Raw genomic sequence first — 22,376 nt, forward strand, 5'->3', positions numbered from 1 at the left:
GAAGGGAGAGGTTATAAATCTCTGGAATAAGTAAACATTGGGTTTATGCCACTAAAAGGAATAGCATTATTTTTTGGTTGAGCACTCTGAAGGAAGAAAATCATCTAGCAGGTAGGTAAGTAGTGGCCTAGGGAGGGGTCCAATTCCGGCCATGAGTAAAGAACTTCGTGGGCTCGGTACCCGAGAGCTGAGTGTATCAAAGGTCTGTTTATGTTACAAAAACTCACCTAAACAATGCATCTGTAACCTTTTTTTCTGTACTAAATTTTTGCCCTACTTGTTAAGTCTGGTAGTATAACCATCTAGAACTCTTGTGAAATTTAACAGTTGCAACTGCCATCTAGATCATCAGAAGTGTTGACTGTGGGAACTAATAATGGGAGAAAGAACTAGAAACATAAGCAGTGAACTCCTGAAAGCTTTTTCATTAGACTGAAAAGAGGAGCCAGAAGCCGTAGAACAGACCACTGATTGGGCCTACAGAGCAACAGAAGAGAACAGAAACTGCCAGGCTGTGTTCTAGGGCCAGAGGAGGAGATACACACAGACACACACACACACACACACACACACACACACACAAAGATATATATCAGATTCTATAGAGCTTACATTCAGCTAGTAAGAGTGAACAGATAGGTCACATTCTAAAGTAAATAAAGAGTTTGGAAAAACTAGGGACTCCATTAGAGGGAAAGAACACCATCCTGGTAACAGATGTACCCTTGAAGGACAGAGAAATGTGAACTACTAAAAATTTTTCAATATAGTTAAGATAATACTTTGAAGTGTGAATTATCTATTTCTTTTATTTGGGGTAATTAAAATGTGTTAATAGTGTCAAATGTAAGTTTTGGGTTCCCCTCACACACTTTGGGTTTTTTGTTTTGTTTTTGGTTTTCTGTGTGTGTGTGTGTGTTTCCAGACCGAGTGTTCTCTGTATGTAACTCTGGTTGTCTTGGAACTCTCTCTGTAGACCAGTCTGACCTCAAACTCACAAAAATCTACCTGCCTGTGCCTGCCAAATGTTGGGATTAAAGGTGTGCCCAGCTCTAAACTTTGGTCTCATTTCATATTTTTATCTAGGTTTGAGAATGTAAGTTTTAGTTTGTAACAAAACATGGATTTACTCTAATTTATATGGAGTAAATGAACAATGGTATACTGCTCATTAATTACAGCCTTAGAGTTATTGTCCAAACTTTTCATTTCTATATTTTAAGATTACTATCCTTTAATTATCAAACTACTAAAAACTGGCATAACAGCTTGTGTAGAGTTATAGAAATGACAATTGAAAACCACACAGTCTAGGACTGCTTTATTTTTAACATTTCGTTTTGTGTTCTCTTCCAGATCGAAGCACAATTAGCAGACTACCACAAATTGGCTAGAAAGTTAAAGCTTATTCCCAAAGGTGCTGAGAATTCCAAAGGTTATGACTTTGAAATTAAGTTTAATCCTGAAGCTGGTGCCAAATGCCTTGTCAAATACAGGGCTCAAGTTTATGTAAGTCTGTGTCCAAACCTCACTTTACCATAGTGCCGTAGGACTGGACTGAGAAGAAGCACTTTCTTCTGAGTGATAGACGTCTTATTTCACACCTGATTTTTGACTTTAAAAGTCTTTTCCTCTCTGCCTCCTTTACTTCATCCAACTATCCGTTAAAATATTGGTTACAAGTAAAACTTATCAGGACTATGTCAACAATCTGAGGTAAGCTCTGTTTTCTAGTTACCTTCAGTCCCTCCTGGAAGATCATCATTAGCAAATGTCAGGTGCCTACTTTACTCATGGTAAAACTTACAAGGTTAGTTACCAGATCAGTTCTTCAAGCCAGACTGGAGAGTGGTAGCCCTTCAGGGAAATCTTGAAAGATGAAGTCTCTGTGGTACGCTTGTGGGAATAGTTCTAGTACAAGCACACACAGGAAGGTATAAAGTATAATGAATTATTTTTCAAGGCAGAAAAAGGAAAAAAGTCAGTAATCAACAACAAAAAAACTGTTCCTAATTTTGAAACGATCAAGGAGATAATTTTGAGAAAACATTCTTATGGCTATGTTAAAATTTTAGATTTATTCACAAGTGTCACAGATTTATTGCTGATACTAAAATACCACCTTTAAAATACTTACCTTTGACTGCCAGGCGGTGGTGGCACATGCCTTTAATCCCAGCACTCGGGAGGCAGAGGCAGGCGGATATCTGTGAGTTCGAGGCCAGCCTGGTCTTCAAGAGCTAGTTCCAGGCCAGGCTCTAAAGCTACCGAGAAACCCTGTCTCAAAAAACAAAAAAAAAAACAAATAAATAAATAAATAAAAATTAAAAAAAAAAAGCAAAATACTTACCTTTGGAATTCAAATATGTTGAGTCAAATGCTATGCATTTTTCCCTAGAGAATTGTTCATCCAGACCATGTCCATCCCCTTGAACCTGCCTTATCTAATCAAAAGCTAAGCAGGGTCAGGGATCACCTACCATACCATGTGTATACTGTGTACGGAGTGTATTCCAGCCCAGCTGTGTGCTGGAGATAAAATATCCAAGGGGAACCTTATCTTCTCAGAGATAGTGGTTTACTAATGAGCAGACATTGCTTAAATCAAGCCAGCTTTAATTACACATACCCACTTTTCAGTAGCGTTTAGACAAGATCTTACTGTGGTCTACAACTTCCCATGTAGCCTGGCTGGATCTCAACTCAAGACAGTGCTACTATCTCAGCCTCCTAAGTGCTGGGACTTCGGATGTGTGCCACAGCAGCTCCACTTCTACATCTACTCCAGGATGTTACTGTGTACTTCCTGCTCTCCTGGAACTGCCTGTTAGACCAGACTGGCCTCAGTCTCTTCCAGGTACTGGAATTAAAAGGGTACAACACTACACTCAGTTTAGATTTACTGTCAATTAAGAAAAGAAAGTACACACAGTAAATCATTTCTTACTGGTTTTGCAAGCCATTAGTTGTCAAACTACGCATATTGACTTCTTTTGGTTGTTTTTTGTTGTTGTTGTTTTTCAAGACAGAGTTTCTCTGTGTAGTCCTGTCTGTCCTGGAACTCGCTCTGTAGACCAGGCTGGCCTCGAACTAACAGAGATCTGCCTGCGTCTGCCTCTGCCTCTGCCTCTGCCTCTCAAGTGCTGAGATTGAAGGTGTGCACCACCACCACCAGGCTAATACATTGATTTCTGTCAGTAGCCAGGTAGCTGGCTGATTTGGCACATTACTACTTTGAATGGTTTCATATTACTGCTGCAAGAAAATAATTACCTGATTTAAATAATCTTGTAAAAGGTATTTATGCACAAAGAATATGTTCATAAAATTTACTTAAACTCTAGAAATATTTTATACAGTAATGAGCAGTGGGCGTAGACGTAGGATGCTGGAGAGAAAGCTCAGTGGTTAAGAACATGCATTGCCTGTAGAGACATCCCAGATTCGATGTCCAGTGCCTACTGCAACTAATTCACACCTGATTTTACTCCAGTTCCAGGAGAATCCCTTGTCTCCGGCCTCTATGGGCATCTACATTCCACATGCACATGTATCCACAAAATTAATATAAATAAGTACATAAGGGATAGAGCAGAAATAGGAATGAAGGAGAGCATCTGTCATCCCAGCCAATTGGAAGACAGTTGTAAAAAGGCATTGAGTCTCAAACAACAGGCGTGGGGTGATTTTTGTTTTGTCGTGTTGTGCTGTTTGGGGTTTGGCAAGAATATTCATTTGTTTTGCTCTTTATTAGAGTGTGAAAAGACATGTGGGAGAGTGCATTCCATGACACACATGTGGAGGTTAGTTCTCTCCTCCACCTTAGGTGGTTTCTGAGGATCCAACTCAGGTCTCCAGGCTTGATTAGCAAGCTCTTTACCCACTGAGCCATCTTTCACATCCTGTTTTGGTTTTGTTGAAACTGTAACTCATAGTCCAGAGTGGCCTCAGATTGCTGTGGTTACAGGCATGTGCAACCACACCCATTACAAGAAGTTGGGTTTATATTCAGTGGTAGAGCCCATGTTTGTTGTAGAATTTCTGGGATGGACAGCATAAAAAAGGACCTGATTAAAACTAGAAGTCAATAATAGCTTTAAAAGACTTACTTGAGAGCCAGGTGTGATTACACAAGGCTATAATCCCAGTACGCAGGAGGCAGGTACATGTGGATCTCTAACTTTGAGGCCAGCCTGATCTACATAGTGAGTTCTAGGACAGCCAGAAATACATAGAGAATCCCTGTCTCCTAAAAACAGAAACAAAAAGAATTAATACATAATGACATATGGCATTTTCTTTTTGGAGTAATGAAATATGTTTAAAGTACAAATGGCATTTAGATAACAATGTAAGTATACTACATCCACTGAATTGTATACTGTTTGTATATACTAGTTGTATAGAAAGTTTAGTTTCAGGTTAAATTTAACATAACTATTTCTATTTAATCATTTTAAAGTGGGTATTACCTCAGTTTTCTCAATGCAGTATAGTGTTGAAATAAAATCAGCAGGTTAGAAGATAAATAGAAGTACAACTAGAATCTTTTGCAAGGTATAAAGAGAAATGGGGGCTGGAGAGATGGCTCATAGTTAAGATTGTTTACTGCTCTTGGAGGAGGCCCAGATTCCATTCCCATCACCCACATCAGTCACCTCATAGCCTCTTGTAGCTCCAGCTCCAGGGAGACCCAACTCTGGCCTCTGCAAGGACCTGTACTCACACATCCAGACCTACAAACAGAAAGAAATGGACTGTCAGGCACTGTGATGGATACCCGTAATCCTAGCACTTGGAAGAAGGTTAAGACCAGCTGTTTTTCTTTCCTAAACCTTGGCTTCAAAAAAAGAAGATGTTTTCTTACCAATGATATATTATATTTAAAATGTCATGGCTTTGTTTTTTTTCTCTGAAACTGTGTTAGATCATAATATAATCATACCTCGTGGGAATTTTATAATATATCTTGACTCCCATATTTCATATATTTTCTAGGTACCTCTCAAAGAACTCTTGAATGAAAGCGAGGAAGAAATTAGCAAAGCTTTAAATAAAAAGATTGCTCTGGAGGACACTTTAGAGCAAGTAAGTGTGGTGCATGTAATGCAGCCTAGCATCAAGTGTGACTTGTGATTGCTAAGCAACGTGGTTTAAATTCTGGTTTGTCTGAGACAGGATATCTCTGAGTAGCTCTGGCTGTTGGTGGAATTCACTCTGTAGACCACACTGGCCTTGAACTCATAGAGATCTTTCTGCCTCTGACAGACAGAAAATGCAAAGCTCAATAATTGCATCAAATGTATTTGGCAAATATGTTTTTCTTATATAAAACAAGGTCTTGCTCAGTATAGGTGAGTCTCTAGCCCACAATCTTCGGGCCTTACTTAGTCCTCTAAATGCTGGAATTAGATGCATGCATGGCAACAACTGGCTCAGCAAATGCTTTCTGCATGACCATGTGCCTGGTACTGTAATAGATGTCTCTGTACTAATATAGCACAACACCTACCCCCTGGACTCCATTTCAAGTGGGACGATGGCTATAAAAACAAGTATTTTTTATTATAAGATTATTAAGTTAGCTACAAAGTAGTAGATTTCATAATGGCATTTTTTTACATGCTTTCTTCTTCCACACCTTGCCTTCTGGCCTTTGCCTTCCCCTCCCCTGTGTCCCTTTCTTGCTGTTTTTCCATTGCCTACAACAACCTACTTTCTGCTTTCCCAATACAATGTTGCATTATCACATTCAGGGCCCCTGTACCCAAACCCTTCAGGTCTCTTTTTCTCTCTCTAGTTTTTTTCTCTAGTTTCTCTAGTTTCATCCACACATGTACACCAACCCACTCACACATAGAAACTTAAATTAAGTCTCCACATATGAGAGAAAACATAGTACATATCTGAAAACAGTTTATTTAAGTTAACATTCTAAATTGCAATTTGACCCATTTTCCTGCAAATGTCATTTTTATTATTTTCAATATGTGTATATATGCATGTGTGTGCATGTGCCCACAGAGATGAGCGATGTCAGACCCTCCTAGGGCTGGTGTTATAGGTGGTTGTGAATAGTCCAGTGTGAGTGTTGGGAATCTTATGCTGGTCCTCTGGAAGAACAAGAAGTGCTCTTAATCACTGAGGCATGTAGCCAGATCATGTGATAGCTTAGGTTGTTTATCTTTATTTTTATGTGTGTGAGTATGTTTCCTGCATACACGTGTACATCCCTGGTGCCTGTGGAGGCCAGAAGAGGATTCCCTTGAACTGGAGTTATAGACGGTTGTGAGCTACCAAGTGGATGCTGTGAACCAAACCCAGGTCCTCTGTAAGAGCAGCCAGTGCTCTTCACTTAGCCATCTCAACCACCACTTTCTCAATTTTCACAAATCTACTTACTGATTTCCACAGTAGCTGCAATTTATATTCTCACTAGCAGTGAGTAAAGGTTCCTCTTTCCCCAGATTCCTTCTGGCATTTGTTGTCAACTGTTTTCTTTTTGAAAGTCATTCTGAGCTAATAAGGTGGCATTATAAATCATTTTGAATTCACCTTTCCCTGATGGCTTAGGATGTTGAACCCTTCATCAAATATCATTGGCCATTTCTATTTCTTCCCTTGAGAACTGTCTGCTCACTTTATTACCTCATGTGTGGATTAGACTTGGTTTAATTTTGGCTGTTTTTACATAATAGACCCTATCAGATACAGAGTTGGCAATGATTTCTCAAACCTCTAAGCTGTCTCTTCAGTTGTGAGGTTGCTTCCATTGTTAGGCAGGATTTTAATTTGCTATAATCCCATGTGTCAGTCCTTGGATTGTGTTCTCTGCTGTCACAGTCCATTCAGAAGTTCCTGCCTCTGCGTAGGATGATTGTTGACACAGGACATAGTTGATGTGTCTTCCCTGCAGTTTCAGCATGCCCTGTCTTCACATGAAGTCTTTGATCTATTTTCAATGTTTCATGTAGTGTGAGACTCGAGACCTGATTTCATTTTCCTAGAGGTACATACCCAGTTTTCTCAGCACCATCTGTTAAAGAGGCTCTTTCCTAATGTATGTTTTTGACATCTATGTTCAATGAAAAGAAAAATGAAGTAGGTGCTAGGGCTGGAAAGATGACTCCATGATTAAGAGCACTTGCCACTCTTGCAGAGGACACAGGTTCAGTTACCAGCACCCATATGGCAGCTCACATCCCCTTGTAGCTGTAATTCCAGGTATTTGATGTCCTCTTCTGGACTCCATAGGCACCTGGTATGCACATAGTATACATACATACGTAAATGCAAAAGACTCCAATACATAAAATCGAATCTTAACAAATTTAGTACTTCTTTAAAGACAAACAAGGACGGGGGAGTTGCTCATCGGTTAACAGTACTTGTTGCTCTCGAAAAGAGCCCAGGTTTGATTCTCAACATCCACATGGCAGCTTACAACCATCTGTTGACACCAGTCTCAAAGAATCTGACTCCCTCTTACCTTCTTGGGCACCAGGCATACCCATGCTCGCAAAGTGCTCACATACACAATAAATAAATATGCATAAAAGCAAATACAACAGTTTCATAATGTTAAATGTTAATTTTGATGTCTGTCAAGCTGAACACCATGAAGACAGAGAGCAGGAGAAATGTGAGGATGCTGAAGGAAGAGGTGCAAAAGCTGGACGACCTTTATCAACAAAAAGTTAAGGTAGGAGCTTGACCCGTGTGTTCATCTGACTCGAGTCTGAAATCTTAGCTGGATGTGGCGGTATACAAAAGCTGAGAGGAGGCCTCAAAACTCAGCAAAAGAGCCAGGTGTGGTGTCATCATACCTGTAGTCCCAACATTTAGAAGACCCCATGGGAGGATTGGCACAGATTTGAGACCCACCTGGGCATAAGTAATTGTCCATTAAGAATCATTTCAAAGGCTGGAGAGATGGCTCAAAGGTTAAGAGCTCTGGCTGCTCTCCCAGTGGTCCTGAGTCCCATTGTGGTTCAAACATCCACATAGTGGCTCACAACCATCTATAATGAGACCTCATACCTTCTTCTGTGATGCAGGCAGAACACTATGTACATAATAAATAAGTCTTGAAAAAAAAATCATTGCAAACTTACTTTCCCAACTAAATTTCAGTCTATTCATAAGAGCTCCAGATGGTAGTTAAGGTGTAAAACTGACTTTCAGTGTTCTATCCAACCCTGAATTTTCCCAGACAGGTATTGAGACCTCATTCATGGGCCATCATACAATTAAGTTTTGCAACAGTGCCATTATTATTTATACCAGCAAAGTATCACAAATAGAAACGTTTGTATTGCTCTATATTATATACAGGATGCTTTTTGTGAAATGTAGAATTTTTGGAAATTGTAAATCAAAATCTGATCTGCACATGACATGTGAAATATGTACCTATTATTTTTACTTTTATCATATTCCTTGAATGAAAAGTTAAGATTATTCTTGAAAGCACTCAAGTGAAAGACTTTATAAGTCCATACTTCAGCATCACAAACCTAGGAATCTGAGAGTGATTGGAACTAATTTTGCTAAACATAGTTAATATGTGTGTGAAATATTAATCAAAGTACCAAGTTTCCTTATGTTAGACTTGAAACATTGTTAAATAGAGTGCTACACAGAATCCTCCTGAAAGGGGCACAATTGTGCTTATCATATGGAGTCCCCACTGGAACAGTTAAAGAAGGCAGTCAACAACTTGGAAACATAAATAATGCAATGTTCTGGGTTTTTTTTATGCTTAACCTACTTTACTTAGCTCTGCCTTTAGCAAATGGAATATGAATTAAAAAAATGATTTTTCTCCTTTAGGAGGCTGAGGAACAAGATGAGAAGTGTGCCAGGGAGCTGGAATCCCTGGAGAAACACAAGCACCTACTGGAGAGTGCTGTGAACGAGGGCCTCAGTGAAGCCATGGATGAGCTAGAGGCTGTCCAGCGGGAGTAAGTTCACCTCGCCAAGATCTGATTCTTTATACTTTGTAAAGCTGCTTCCTGTTTTTTATCTTTAATTCCTAGTATGAAACTATTTGGGGTGCAAAAAATGATATTTTAAGGATTTAAGCCAAAAAATTAAGATACTTTATGCCACTATTAGAGTAATTGCTCAGCTAGATTATTAAATAGCTTTTAATGCCTGGAAATGAATCCATTTTTTTGTTTGGTTGGTTGGTTTGGTTTTTTTGTTATTTTTCTGCTTGTTTTTGGTTTTTGGCTTTTTTGTTTTTATGGGTTTTTTGTTCTTTTTGGTTTTTGGTTTTTCGAGACAGGGTTTCTTTGTGTAGCTTGGAGACTGTCCTGATCTGTAGACCAAGCTGGCCGTGACTCACAGAGATATGATTGTCTTTGCCTCCCAAGTTCTGGTATTAAAGATGTGAGCCACCACCAAGCAGCTATTGTTTTGTTTTTGAGATAGAATATTTTATTATATATAGCCCCTGCTATTCTGGAACACATTATGTAGTTCAGACTGCCTGACTTTGCTGGGACTAAAGGCATGCTCCACCACACCTGGCTGTAGACATCTTAAATAATTCAGAAATGCGTATATAATGCAATAAACATGGAACTCTTCAACTTAAGACCTTCAAGGCCAGGCAGGCACTGTAGCCTAGCGCTTGGGTGAACAGGTGGAACATTCGTCTGAAATGGAATGGAGAGTCATAGCATCAGGGTAGCTGACCACACATCTAGTGAACGGAAGCAGCTGGTAGAGATCTGAGCAGTGTGCTTACATAATGGCATTTGGATGGATTCTACAAGGCATGGTTTTCTTGGAAGTGGGGGTGGACAGGGTTTCTCTGTAACTTTGAAGCCTGTCCTGGAACTCAACTCTGTAGACCAGGCTGGTCAAACCCACAGATATCCGCCCATCTCTGCCTCCTGATAGCTGGGATTAAAGGCGTGTACCACCACTTATGGCCAGGCATGGTTTTCTATATTCACCAAATATTTCTCAGGGAAAATAGTAAGATATATAAATGCAAAATTTGCATTTTGCTCAGGTTACTACACTGTACTAATTTATTCATTTATTTACTAGATATTAAACAAGTGTTTTTTTCTATTTTAATTCTGTAGATACCAACTGGTTCTTCAAAGCACAGCTGAAGAAAGGAGAAAAGTGGGAAGTAACTTACAGCATCTTTTAGAGATGGTTGCTACACATGTTGGGTCTTTGGAAGTAAGTATGAAGCTTTTCGCTGAATTCCAGATGCTTTGTTTCTATAGGAACTGAATAACAAATTTTCCTTTTTTTCTTTATTTATTTGAAAAAAACTATCCTTTAATATTTTACATAGCAATCCCAGTTCCCACTGCCTCCCCTCCTCCTGCTCCCTCCAACATCCTCCCACACCATCCCCCATCCACTCCACAAAATGTAAGGCTTCCCATGAGAAGTCAACAAAATCTAGCACATTGCTTTGAGGCAGGACCACTGCTCTCCCCACTACCTAGGCTGAGCAAAGTATCCCTACAAGGAGAATGGGTTCCAAAAAGTCAGTCAAAGCAGTAGAGATGAATTTTGCTCTCACTGCCAGTTGCCCCACAGTCTGCCCCAGTCATTCAATTGCCACCCATATTCAGTGGGCCAGCTCCCCATGCTGTTAGACTGGTGTCTCTTATCTTAGGACCAGGGCATATTTCTTTGTCTGGCTCTAATTCTAGGGGCAGTTTCTGTTTCTTTGACACTAGCTTCAGAGTCAGAGCATGTAACTTTAGTCTTGGGTTCAGGAATAAAGATGTTTCTTTCCCTGGTTCAGGTATCCAATCCAAAGTCAGGTGTGTTTCCCTCACTGGCTTTGGGTTCAGAGTCAGGGTGCTCGGTGATTGGTTAGTTTCCTATTCCAATTTTCCCTTTTAACCTACATTCCCTTTTTTATTTTTTAATAAATAACAGAGGGATTAGAAAGGGGATGATTTTTTTTTTTCATGAGACTACTTCCTGCTGAATTGGGGAATTGAAGTTCTTGGGACAATCTTGATCTTCATCCCCAGGATATAACTGGATGCACAGGCCTCTGGTTCTGTAGCTATAGGCTGGTAATCCTGCAATAGTAACTTGTTCAAAGTCTGGTTAGAAATCCTTTGGATTTGTTGTTGAAGAAATTTAGACAAGAGGTTTATGAGACAGGGCATAATTAGTAAAACTAAGAGTTAAGGAAAGAGGGGTTAAGGAGGGTAGCATCCAGTTCCATATCTGACTTTTAATGATCCACTGGCTAGGTTTTGAAGATCCATTTGGAACTGTTGGGTCTTATCCTTCACTACACCAGATTGAGTATGTTTGCTGAACCTCAAATTCCACACGTTGAGATAGGGAGTGTATGATATAGAATGAGAAGAGGTGGGGCATAACCCAATAGGGGTGGGCTTGAGTCTTGACACATTTGGATGTGTGAGGTCTCATTTTTCTAAGACCGGAGGGAGGCTGTTCAGTTTTGGTATCTTCTGAAGCTTAAGAGGGCAAAGTCTTGCTGGGTGTCAAAAGGTTGTTTTGAGCTGATGGTGTAAACGGTTTGAAATGGGAAAGATTAATCCAGTGAGGGAAATCCTTAAATTCAGCAGCAGTTGGAGTAGTAGGGATTACCCTGAAGACGCCTGTCCATTTTGGAGCAAGAGGATGGAAATTTTGTCCTGGCGGAGAGAGAACTAAATCCCCATTGTTAATTGGAGAGGGAAGGGGATCTGGGAGGGGTTGAGGCCTATGATGATTGGTGAAATTCCAAATAAGAGTATGAAGATAGTGGAGCAAAGGGGTAAGGGGTGTTCGGGAAGGGGTAATGGCTTGGATGTAAGACCAGGAGGCATAATCGGCCCTCCATACATGAGTTCAAAAGGGGAGATAAAAAGGGGTTTCTTTGGAAAGACTCTTAATTGCAGGAGAGCTAATGCTAGGTGTTTCATCCAATCAGTATTTAGCTCTTGAGAGAGTTTGATAACAATGTGTTTGAGGAAATGATTGGATTGTTCAACTTTTTCTGAAGTTTGGGGATGGTAGGGGATGTGAAAACAGCATGGGCTATTAAGGGCCTTGGCTTTGAGGCTTCTGAAGTGAATTCAGGGTTGTTATATGAATGAAGGAATGTGGGGATTATAAAATGGGGAATGATTCCCGAAACGGAGACTAGAAACTGTGTGTGATCCTTTATTATGGTAGGGAAGACTTCTACCCATCCTGAGAGTGTGTCTACTGGAACTAGAAGGTATCTGAAAGGTCTAACTGTGGGCATGTGTGTGAAATTTGAGCTACCAGTATGATCCAGGGAGGAATCCCCTGCCTGCTGATTGGGCAAAGGGGGACTCTGCTGCTTAGAGCTCTGAATAGAGGTTTGGCAAATTTTACATGAAACTGTGATAGTCTTTAGGACAGATCCTCAGAGGTGAGCTGTAAATGAGTTTTGATAGTGAGGCAAAGCCTGGCTATTGGCATGAAAGATCTGGTGTAAACAGGACAAGATTTGTTGAGTACCTGGGGAAAAAAGATTGATTGTAAGAGGAGAGTGTCTTGTAGTGTGTGAGAAGGATCCAGATTTCCAAGAGCTGCAGCTCTAGCTGCCTCATCAGCTCAGTTAGTTCCCATGGAAATAATGGAATTGTTTGATGTGATCAACAGTGGGCAATTCCTACAGCTGTGGAAGATGGGAGGCCTCTAATAGGGCTATAATTTGGTCTGAATGAGTTATGGTACTTCATTTGTTGTTAAAAGCCCCGTTCTCTCCAGATAGCTACATGTGACAAGAGAATATGAAAGTATTATTAGAGTCTGTATATATATATAGATTTAGGGATTGGAAATTGACAGACACGGGTTAGAGCCATTAATTCAGCCTGCTGATCTGTGTTGTGGTCTGGATGGGCCCGCTCTTCAACCACTCTGGTTGAAACAACAGCATATCCTGCTTTACATCCTCCTTCATATAGGAGGGAGCTGCCATTGGTATACCACGGATAGCCTGAGTAGTGCTCCTTTCTCTATATGTATGGGATAAGGTCGTAACTCTTCTAGGATCTCACTGTACGATTGCAGTAGGGAGTATTTCAAGATTGGTTGGAGGAGATTTGAAATGTTAGAAAGTGGACATGATTAAAAAGTTAGTATTGTATCTTGTACCAATGCTATCTGAAGGGAGAGAACTCGGGAGAGAGGTAGTGTTTTGATGTCCCTTGTATATTAGATGTGACTGGTGGTGAGGAGAAAGAGCAGTAATAGGTGACCCAAAGGTTAACTTCTTTGATTTGCTTATAAGCAGTTCAGCTTCAGCCAGAGCTCGCAGCTACGTACCCAGCCTTGCATAGTCTGGTCTAGTTTTTTTGACAAGTATGCAACAGGTACAAAGGATGGATTCAGATGGTGACCCAAGACCCCTTTTCAGTAACACAGAGAGAGAAAGGGCGAGTTAAATCTGGAAGGTTTAGTGCTGGAGCCTGAAGAAGTGCAGGTTGAAGCTTACAAAATGACTTAGTAATGGGCTAGAAGAGGTTCATGTGAGGGGCCAAGGGCTCCTTTATATAGGGGATGGGCAAGAAGAGAGAAAGAAGGAATCCAGGAGTGAAGGAAGCCTGGCATACTTAGGAAAGATAGGATTTCATCCTTTGTGTTAGGAACTGTGAGTGACTAGATTAAGTGCTTTCTATCTAGGGTAATGGCCTTATGAGTTGGAGTGATGGCTAATCCCAAATGAGTAACCAGAGAAGTGGATAACTGGACCTTAGAGAGGCTGGACAGAAAGTTCAATAGGGCCAAGGCATCTGCTTGGCTAATGTGCAGGGATGGACTACAAAGGAGAAGATATCTGCGTACTGTATGAGTTTAGATTTAGGGAGTGACAAGAGAGTGAGTCAGAGGCTAGAGTTCAGCCAAATAAATGTGGGCTCTCCTGGAATCCCTGGAGTTTCCAGGATGGTTCAAGTGAGCTGGGTAGAGACATGGGTGTCTGGGTCAGTCCAAGGAAAGGCAATGATATTTTGTGACTGGTGGTCTAGAGGAATAGAAAAGAAGGCATCTTTGAGGTCAGAGACAGAAAAATGGGAGGTTTTTGAAGGGATAGTGGAGAGGAGAGTATAAGGATTGGGTAGCACTGGATGAAGGGGAACTACTGCTGAGTTAAAAGTCAGAGGTCCTGAACCAAGTGGTAGGCTCCACTGATGTTTTGACTTAAGAGATCAGAGAGCCCTGAGACTTTGGAGAGAGAATGGATATTGGGCCCCCATGATATGTTGAATTGGACTTTATAGTTGGATGATGACAGGGGTGATGTTTGACTCTAGAGGGATTCTGGGTGTCCCATGCCTGGGGATCTACTTGCTATTTGTGGTTATTGTGAAGGGTGTTGATTCTCTGATTTCTTCCCCTGCCCTTTTATCGTCTGTGTACAGGAGAGCTACTGATTTTTTTGAGTTAATCTTGTATCCTGCTACATTGCTGAAAGTGTTTATAAGTTATAGAAGTTCCTTGGTAGAATTCTTGGGATCACTTATGTAAACTATCATATCATCAGAAAACAGGGAGGGTTGGACTTCTTCTTTTCCATTTTGTATCCCCTTGATCTCCTTTTGGTGTCTTGTTACTCTAGCTAGGACCTCAAGAACTATATTGAATAGGTATGGAGAGAGTGGAGAACCTTGTCTTGTTCCTGATTTCAGTGGAATCACTGGGAGTTTCTCTGCATTTAGTTTGATGTTGGTTGTTGGCTTGCAGTATATTGTCTTAATTATGTTTAGATATGTTCCTTGTATCCCTGGTCTCTCCAAGACCTTTATCATGAAGGGATGTTGTATTTTTTCAAAAGCTTTTTCAGCATCTAATGAAATGATCGTGTGGTTTTTATTTCAGCTAGTTTATATGGTAGATTACGTTGACAGATTTTCTAATGTTGAATCATCCCTGCATCTGTGGTATGATGCTGATTTGATCATGGTGGATGATGGTTCTAATGTGTTCTTGGGTTCGATTTGCCAGTAATTTAGTATTTTTGCATCAATGTTCATGAGTGAGATTGGTCTGTAATTCTCTTTCTTCGTAATGTCTTTCTGTGGTTTGGGTGTCAGGTTATTTGTAAGCTCATAAAAGAGTTTGGCAATGTTCCTTCTGTTTCTATTGTGTGGAATAATTTGAGGAGTATTGGCAGTAGTTCTTTGAAAGTTTTGTAGAATTCTGAGCTGAAACCGTCTGGTCCTTCCTTGGCTTTTTTCAGTTGGGAGACTTTTGATGGCAGTTTCTATTTCTTTAGCAGTTATGGGTCTTTTTAATTTGCTTATCTGGTCTTGATTTAATTATGGTAAGTGATATTAACCAGAAAATTGTCCATTTCCTTTAAGTTTTCCAATATTGTGGAGTACAGGTTTTTGAAATATGGCCTGATGATTCTCTGTGTCTGTTGTTATGTCCCCCTTTTCATTTCTGATTTTGCTAATTTGTATATTCTCTCTCTGCCTTTTGTTTAGTTTGGATAAAGGTTTGTCTATTTTGTTGATTTTTCTCGAAGAACCAGCTCATTGTCTCATTGATTCTTTGTATTGTTTTCTTTGTTTCTTTTTATGATTTCAACTGGAACTTTCATTATTTCTTGTGGACTAGTTCTCTTAGGTGGGTTTGCTTCTTTTTGTTCTAAAGTTTTCAAATGTTCTGTAAATTCAATAGTGTCAGATTTTTCCAGCTTCTTTAGCTGGGTGTTTAGTGCTATGAACTTGCCTCTTAACATTGCTTTCATTGTGTCTTATAAATTTGGGTATGTTGTGTGGTCATTTTCATTGAATTTTAGGAAGTCTTTAATTTCTCCCTTAATTTCTTCCTTGACCCATTTATGATTCAGGTGAGCATTGTTTAATTTCCATGTGTTGTTGGGTTTTCTGAAATTAGTGTTGCTATTGTTTTCTAGTTTTATGCCATGGTGATCTGATAAGGTACATTGGGTTATTCCAATTTTCTTGTATTTGTGGATGTTTGTCTTGTTACTGAGTATGTGGTCAATTATTGAGGAGGTTCGATGAGGTGCTGTGAAAAAAGTATAATCTTTATTTCTTGGATGGAATATTCTATAGATGTCTGTTACGTCCATTTGAGTCATAACATCTGTTAGTTCTCTTATTTCCCTGTTCATTCTTTGTCGAAATGACCTGTCCAGTGGTGAGAGGGAGTGTTGAAGCTCGAACTATTAGTGTGTAGAATTTAATGTATGATTCAAGCTTTAGAAGTTTTTCTTTGACTTATGAGGGTGCCCTTGTATTTGGGGCATAGATGTTCAGTATAGAGATTTCCTCTTGATGGATTTTTCCTGTGACTAATATGACTGTGTGACTAATAAACCTTCTTTGTTTATTTTGTTTGATTTTAGCTTGAAGTCTATTTTGTTAGATATTAGGATAGCTACACCCGTTAGTTTCTTAGGTTCATTTGATTGGTATATTTTCTCCCAACCTTTTACTCTGAGATGATGTCTGTCTATGAGATTGAGATTTGTTTCTTGTATGCGTAAAAAGGATTGATTTTTTTTTCATATCCAATCTGTTAGCCTGTGCCTTTTTATAGGTGAGTTGAGTTCATTTACATTAATGAATATTAATAACCACTGTTTGCTATCTCCTGTTAATTTAGTTTTCATCATTGGTGATGTTAACTTGTGCGATTTTCTTATTTGGGATATCCCTATTCTTCTTAGATTTGATCTTTTCATGGTGTCCAGATTTCCTGGATATTTTGTGTTAAGAATTTGTTGGATTTAACATTTTATTTTTCTTCTATTGTATCTTCAACGCCTGAGATTTTCTTTTCCATTTCTTGCATTTTGTTGGCTATGCTAACATCTATAGCTTCTGTTCATTTACCCAGATTTTCCATTTCCAGAATTCCCATGGTTTGTATTTTCTTTATTGTCTCTATTTAATTTTTTAAGTCTTGAACTGTTTGCTTCACCTGTTTAATTTTTCTTGGTTTTCTTGGATTTCTTTAAGAGATTTATTAATTTCTTCCAATTTTCTGTTTGTCTTTCTTTTGCTACATTTTACTCTATTTTTTAAGGGAATTTTTCATTTCCTCTTTAAGGTTCTGTGTAATCTTCATAAAGTTACACTTAAGGTTTTTTTTCTGCTGCTTCTGAGTTAGGATGATCAGGTCTTCCTGTTGTATGACCACTGAGTTTTGGTGTTACCATGTTGCTTTTGAGATTGTTGAATGAATTCTTGCATTGGTGCCTACCCATCTCTTCTTCTCCAATTGGTGCCAGCAGTGTCTTTGCGTCTTGGTCCAATCCTGTGTCTGTGTCTCAGGGATCCTCTCTCAGACCAACTGTTGCAGTTACTGTCAATGTCTTAGGGAGCCGCTCTTGGTCTGCTCTGTGCAGTTGCTGTCTGTTTCTTAGAGAGCCGCTAAGTTCTCCGGGGATGATTGGGCATAGGGGCAGAATGGAACTTGTAGGTTGCAGGGTCTGATCGATGCAGGGGATGTTGGAGCAGCCTGCTTGCAGATGGCTTCCCTGTTGGCTGGCTAGTGAAGCTGAGGCAGGTAGAGAGGTTCTGGGGTTTGCCCCATACCAAGGACCTATCCAGCTGTGGAGCTGGTCACTCACGTCTTGGTACACTCTGTGCAGTTGCAGTCTGTTCATTTGTGGTCATGGAGACAAATTTTATTTTGACAGAAACTAGTGATTTATTAAAAGAATCTTGTCTCCTGGAAACCATTTTTATATTTTATAAAGTAGTGTTTTGTTCATGTGCATAACCTACAAACACATACATCACACTCGGCTGGGAGGGGCTGTGTGGAAGTAAGTTAGGCACAATGTTCGTGACTCTAATACCAGCATTTCCGAAGCAATGCTGAGGCAATATGATTGCTATTCATACTTGGCCTTTGTCTAAGATTCAAAAAGTAAGCTGGACAGTGGTGGTCCGCGCCTTCAATCTCACTCAGGAGGAAGGGTACACGCTTTCAATCCCAGCACTCAGGAGGAAGACAGGTGGAATTTCTGAATTCCAGCAGACCCAAGGGTACACAGAAAGAACCCCTTTCTCAAAAATCAAAAAGGTCCCAAAATAGATGTATAAGCACAGAAACCAAATTGATATGTGAGAAGGGAGCACTGTAGAAGACCGAAGGTAACAAATTACTGTCTGATGGTGTTGGATCCTGCCTTCCACAGAACTCAGGTCCAGATGGACTATCAATCTAATGTGGGGCTAGATTATAAGACTACCTTTACAACTCATGGGCTTATAAAGTGCTATTAAATAAGACAGAAAAAGGAAGTTTTGTGAGACAGGGTTTTTCAGTGTTGCCTTGACTATCCTGGAACTTTCTCTGTAGACCAGGCTGGCCTCAAACTAGAGACCTGCACAACCACATAACCACTACCCGGAACAAAAAAAAAAAATCTTTTCCTTTTTTTTTTTTTTTTGTGTGTGTGTGTGTGTGGGAGGGTTCAAGACAGGGTTTCTCTGTAGCTTTGGAACCTGTCCTGGAACTAGCTCTTATAGACCAGGCTGGCCTCAAACTCATAGAGATCCACCTGCCTCTGCCTCCCTAGTGCTGGGTTTAAAGGTGTGTGTCACCACTGCCCGGTTTAAAATTAAGGACTTCTTAACCATCATGGTAACACATTCTGTAATTCCTGTACTTGGAATGTCAAGATCCTTATCTTAAGGCTAGACCTAGTGAATGGCAGATGACTATAATCCCAGTACCACATAGGCCCCAGCAGAAGGATCACAGGTTTGACACTAGCCTGAATTACAGAGGGAGACATTGTCTAAAAAAAAAAAAAAAAAAAAAAAAAAAACAACAAGATCAGCCAAGCAGGGTTGGTGCATGCCTTAAATCCCAGCACTCAGGAAGCAGAGGCAGGTGGATCTCTGGGGGAAAAAAAGATTATGACTACAATCTAGCAATGTATGAATAAAACTATAGCTATATGCATCAATGTGAATGACCTGTAGCATACCAAGAAATCCCTGGGCATAATGGTTTTACATATCTGTAATCCTAACCCTCTAGAACTGGAAGCAAGAAGACTGGAGACTGAGGAAGCAAGGTTACCATGATTCCAGGCCACCTTGAGTTAGAGTGATGACTTATCTTCAAATAACAAAAACAAAAAATGCCAGCAAAAAATTCATACATTACATATAATGTAATAAAATTTAAAACCAAGTCCCAATATAGTTATATGTTGCATAATGAGGGGGTTACATTTGAAGATATGTCGCAAGGCAGCAACTGGGTTGGTTGTAAACATTATAATGTTCTTATACAAAACCAGGTTGTGTTAGAGATTGTATTATCATGAGACTGTTCTTAGTATGTGCTGTCTATTCACAGAAACATCTGCACAAATGACTGCATGTCATAAATGCACATAGCTCTGAGAGGATTAGAAATAATAAAAAACTTATCACTTAGGTTATCTCTGGGGAAAGTAGAGAATATCATTCAATAAAATAGAATGTGCTGGTCGGTGATGGAACAAGCCTTTAATCCCAGCATTCGGGAGCCAGAGGCAGGTGGGATCCATTTGAATTTGAGGAGAGCCTGGTCTATAAGGGGAGTTCAAGGACACCTAGACATACACAATGAAACCTTGTCTCAACCCCAAAAAAAAAAAAAATTGAGAGAAAAAGAAAATAGAATGCATGTGAACACAAGAATATTTTTTTCTTTTGAGGTGGCCTTTTTTTGGCAGCTGAGACATGTTAAACTGTGATCCTCCTGTCTCAGCCTCTCTTGTGATGAGTTTACAGTCATCTACTATTGCATCCACCTGATACTTTTCTTAATTTACAAATGTCATTCTTATATGTAAATGTCACACTTGAAGCAAAATTCATGTTTGTGCATTAAGAGTTGTGAATTGTTTCCTCTAGAAACACCTTGAAGAACAGATTGCAAAAGCAGATGGAGACTATGAAGGATGCATGTCTGAAGACCTTTTGGAAAATATCAAAGAGATTGCCAAGAAGTACAAGAGTAGTGCTGCTCTATTTAAGACTCCGAGTGAATGAAGATAAATTGATGGTGGCTCTATTGTATCTGGCATATATTAACTTAAAATTGTGGTAACTTAGTAGATTAGCTTTTTAACTGTAACAGACAGTTAATAAAGTACATTAATAAAGTGTGAGTTTTTTTTCTCCATTTCTGTGACTCATTTCTGATGAAAGTACATGATATGGGCTAAACCGGGAGTTAGCAGACTACAGTGTGAACTAAGTTAGACCCATTCACTGCCTTTCTGCAAGTACTTGCCCATGGCGATCTCATTAAACAATTTAAAGAAGACACCACTTGGCCTGCAGAGCCAGACATATTGACTCTCAGGTCCTTGTGACTTTTTTTCTCAGAGGGTGGGAAGAAGCCTTCCTTCACCCACATGAAAAAGGTAACAAACGAAAGAAAGGATTCCATCCCAATCCAGGTAGTGAATCAGTGAGTTCATTGGGGTCACTTTTAAGATGGCAAATAACTCAAGGCAGCTACAGCACCAGGAAACCTCCTGGACAACATACCAGCACTTAGACCATGAAGAGTGCCACCCACTGACAGCATGGGCAACTCACAAACACCTTTACCACCGAAGAGCTGTGGGCAGTCTAAGGGAGGCTACACTACCGCAAAGTTCCCCCACTTATTATGTCAATTATGTACATCTTATATGTACGTAAATTATGTACGTCTTATTCATCCTCAGGGCAGGAGTCCCTAAGCTCCCTACTCCATCTGTGAGGAAATGTTAATTAAAAGACAGTTGTCTTCAGATAGAACTAAATGAACACAGTCTAGAGGTAGTTTTAACACTCAGGATAACAGGCCAGGGAATTGGAAAATTCTGCCTGTTCAAGTCAAGCAGTTCCAATGTATTGGGCACCACGCTGACCTTTAGAGTCAGAAACAAGTCCCATGCAAACCCTGTGGAGGGGACTACTCCCTGAGAGTGGTGGGGTTACTGCTGCTCCTGAGAGCTCCCTGAGCAGCAGAGCAGCACTGACCGAGATCAACTGGGCACTCGGTACCAAGCAGGCTCCATGAGATGTCTTCCAGCCTTGTGGTGCCAGGACTTGAATATTCCACAGGTGGTGCTCGAGAATTCTCTGTAATCTGTCAATTATATTTTAAATAAATATGGATTGGCCAGGCAGGAAGTATAGGTGGGAAAACCAGACAGGAAGTAGAGGTGATGCAATGAGAACAGGAGAATTCTGGGAAGCAGGGAGCTCCCTCCACCATTCCTACCCAGACCACCAAAGAAGCAACATGTGAGCTGACAGTTGAAAAAGGTACCAAGCCATATGGCTAACACTGACAAGAATTATGGGTTACTGTAAAATATAAGAATTAGTTAACAAGAAGCCAGAGCTAATGAGCCAATCAGTTTTAATCTTATGGAGTCCTGTGTGTGATTTTCTTTGGGGCTTGCCGGCTATGGGGTACTGGGCGGGACAAATACCCATCAAGTCGGCCTTCATGTTACTAACAGGCTGTCCTGTCTGTGAGAAAGGGAAAGAGTGAAAATAGTCTGGAAAAACATGAGCTGTTGAACTATTTCTAGACATAAAGTATGGGCAGTTAAAATCTTAAAACTGTGTTGTTAATAAAGTGGATCCCAGAGGAAAAGCCATAGCTTTGGAATTCATTTTCTTTAGATGATCTAATGTAACTGGCTAGTAGTGGTGCAGTAGGCTAGTGCTAGCTAGAGAGCATGTCTAGCGTGTCATAGCCTTAGGATTTCATCCCAGAACCCAGAACTACAAGTTCAGCTAGGCATGATGCACAACACATGTAATCTCCTGCACCCACATTCAGAATGCTGAGGAGCAAGGATTTTGTGGTCAGACCAGGATTTTGAGGTCAGATACAGCAAGGTAAAGACCAAGCTGGCCTTTTAAAACTGTGTCTCAAAAAAAGCCAGAAAAAATAAAATTTATTAATAAAATATTTATTAATTACAAAAGTAATTTTTGAGGCAAAGTTTCTAGCCCAGGCTGGTCTCAAACTCCCTGTGTAGTTGAAGGTGACCTTGAACTTCTGACCCTCTGTCTTCTTCCAAAGCATGAGATTACAATTTGTCTGCTTGTCTGGATTATGCGCTTTGGAGAAGAAGCTCAACTCCTCTTGTTTGCTAGGCAAGAAAAATTATCACCAACTGCTGAAAAGCAAAACTTAATTAGGAAAGAAAGAAGGTGGATGGTAGTACATACCTGTAATCCATCCTTTGAGGAACTGAGAGAAGAGGATCATGAGACCCTGTCAAAACTAAAAAGTAAAGGAGCATGGCAGAGAGACAATCAGATGGATGCAGCCTTCCTTGGCAATAAACTGTCAGCTCTAATTATCTGGACTTAAGGAGTGCTTGATATACAAGCACA

General features: G+C 40.0%; 1 protein-coding gene across 2 annotated transcripts in view; it reads left to right on the forward strand.

Moving 5' to 3' along the window:
* LOC146889352 (kinetochore protein NDC80 homolog) overlaps window positions 1–20,148 on the forward strand; it is a 44,129-nt gene extending 23,981 nt beyond the window's left edge. For both annotated transcript variants that reach the window (XM_087902374.1, XM_087902375.1), the window contains 6 exons: window positions 1,357–1,509; window positions 4,999–5,088; window positions 7,610–7,702; window positions 8,833–8,963; window positions 10,101–10,203; window positions 19,878–20,148. In XM_087902374.1, coding sequence (XP_087758500.1) covers window positions 1,357–1,509; window positions 4,999–5,088; window positions 7,610–7,702; window positions 8,833–8,963; window positions 10,101–10,203; window positions 19,878–20,015 — 708 coding nt within the window. In that variant the 3' untranslated portion in view covers window positions 20,016–20,148. The remainder of the gene's footprint in view (window positions 1–1,356; window positions 1,510–4,998; window positions 5,089–7,609; window positions 7,703–8,832; window positions 8,964–10,100; window positions 10,204–19,877) is intronic.
* Window positions 20,149–22,376: the final 2,228 nt, after the last annotated feature.

This window comes from Myodes glareolus, chromosome 27 (assembly GCF_982192425.1).
Source record: "Myodes glareolus chromosome 27, mMyoGla1.1, whole genome shotgun sequence".
NCBI lineage: Eukaryota > Metazoa > Chordata > Mammalia > Rodentia > Cricetidae > Myodes > Myodes glareolus.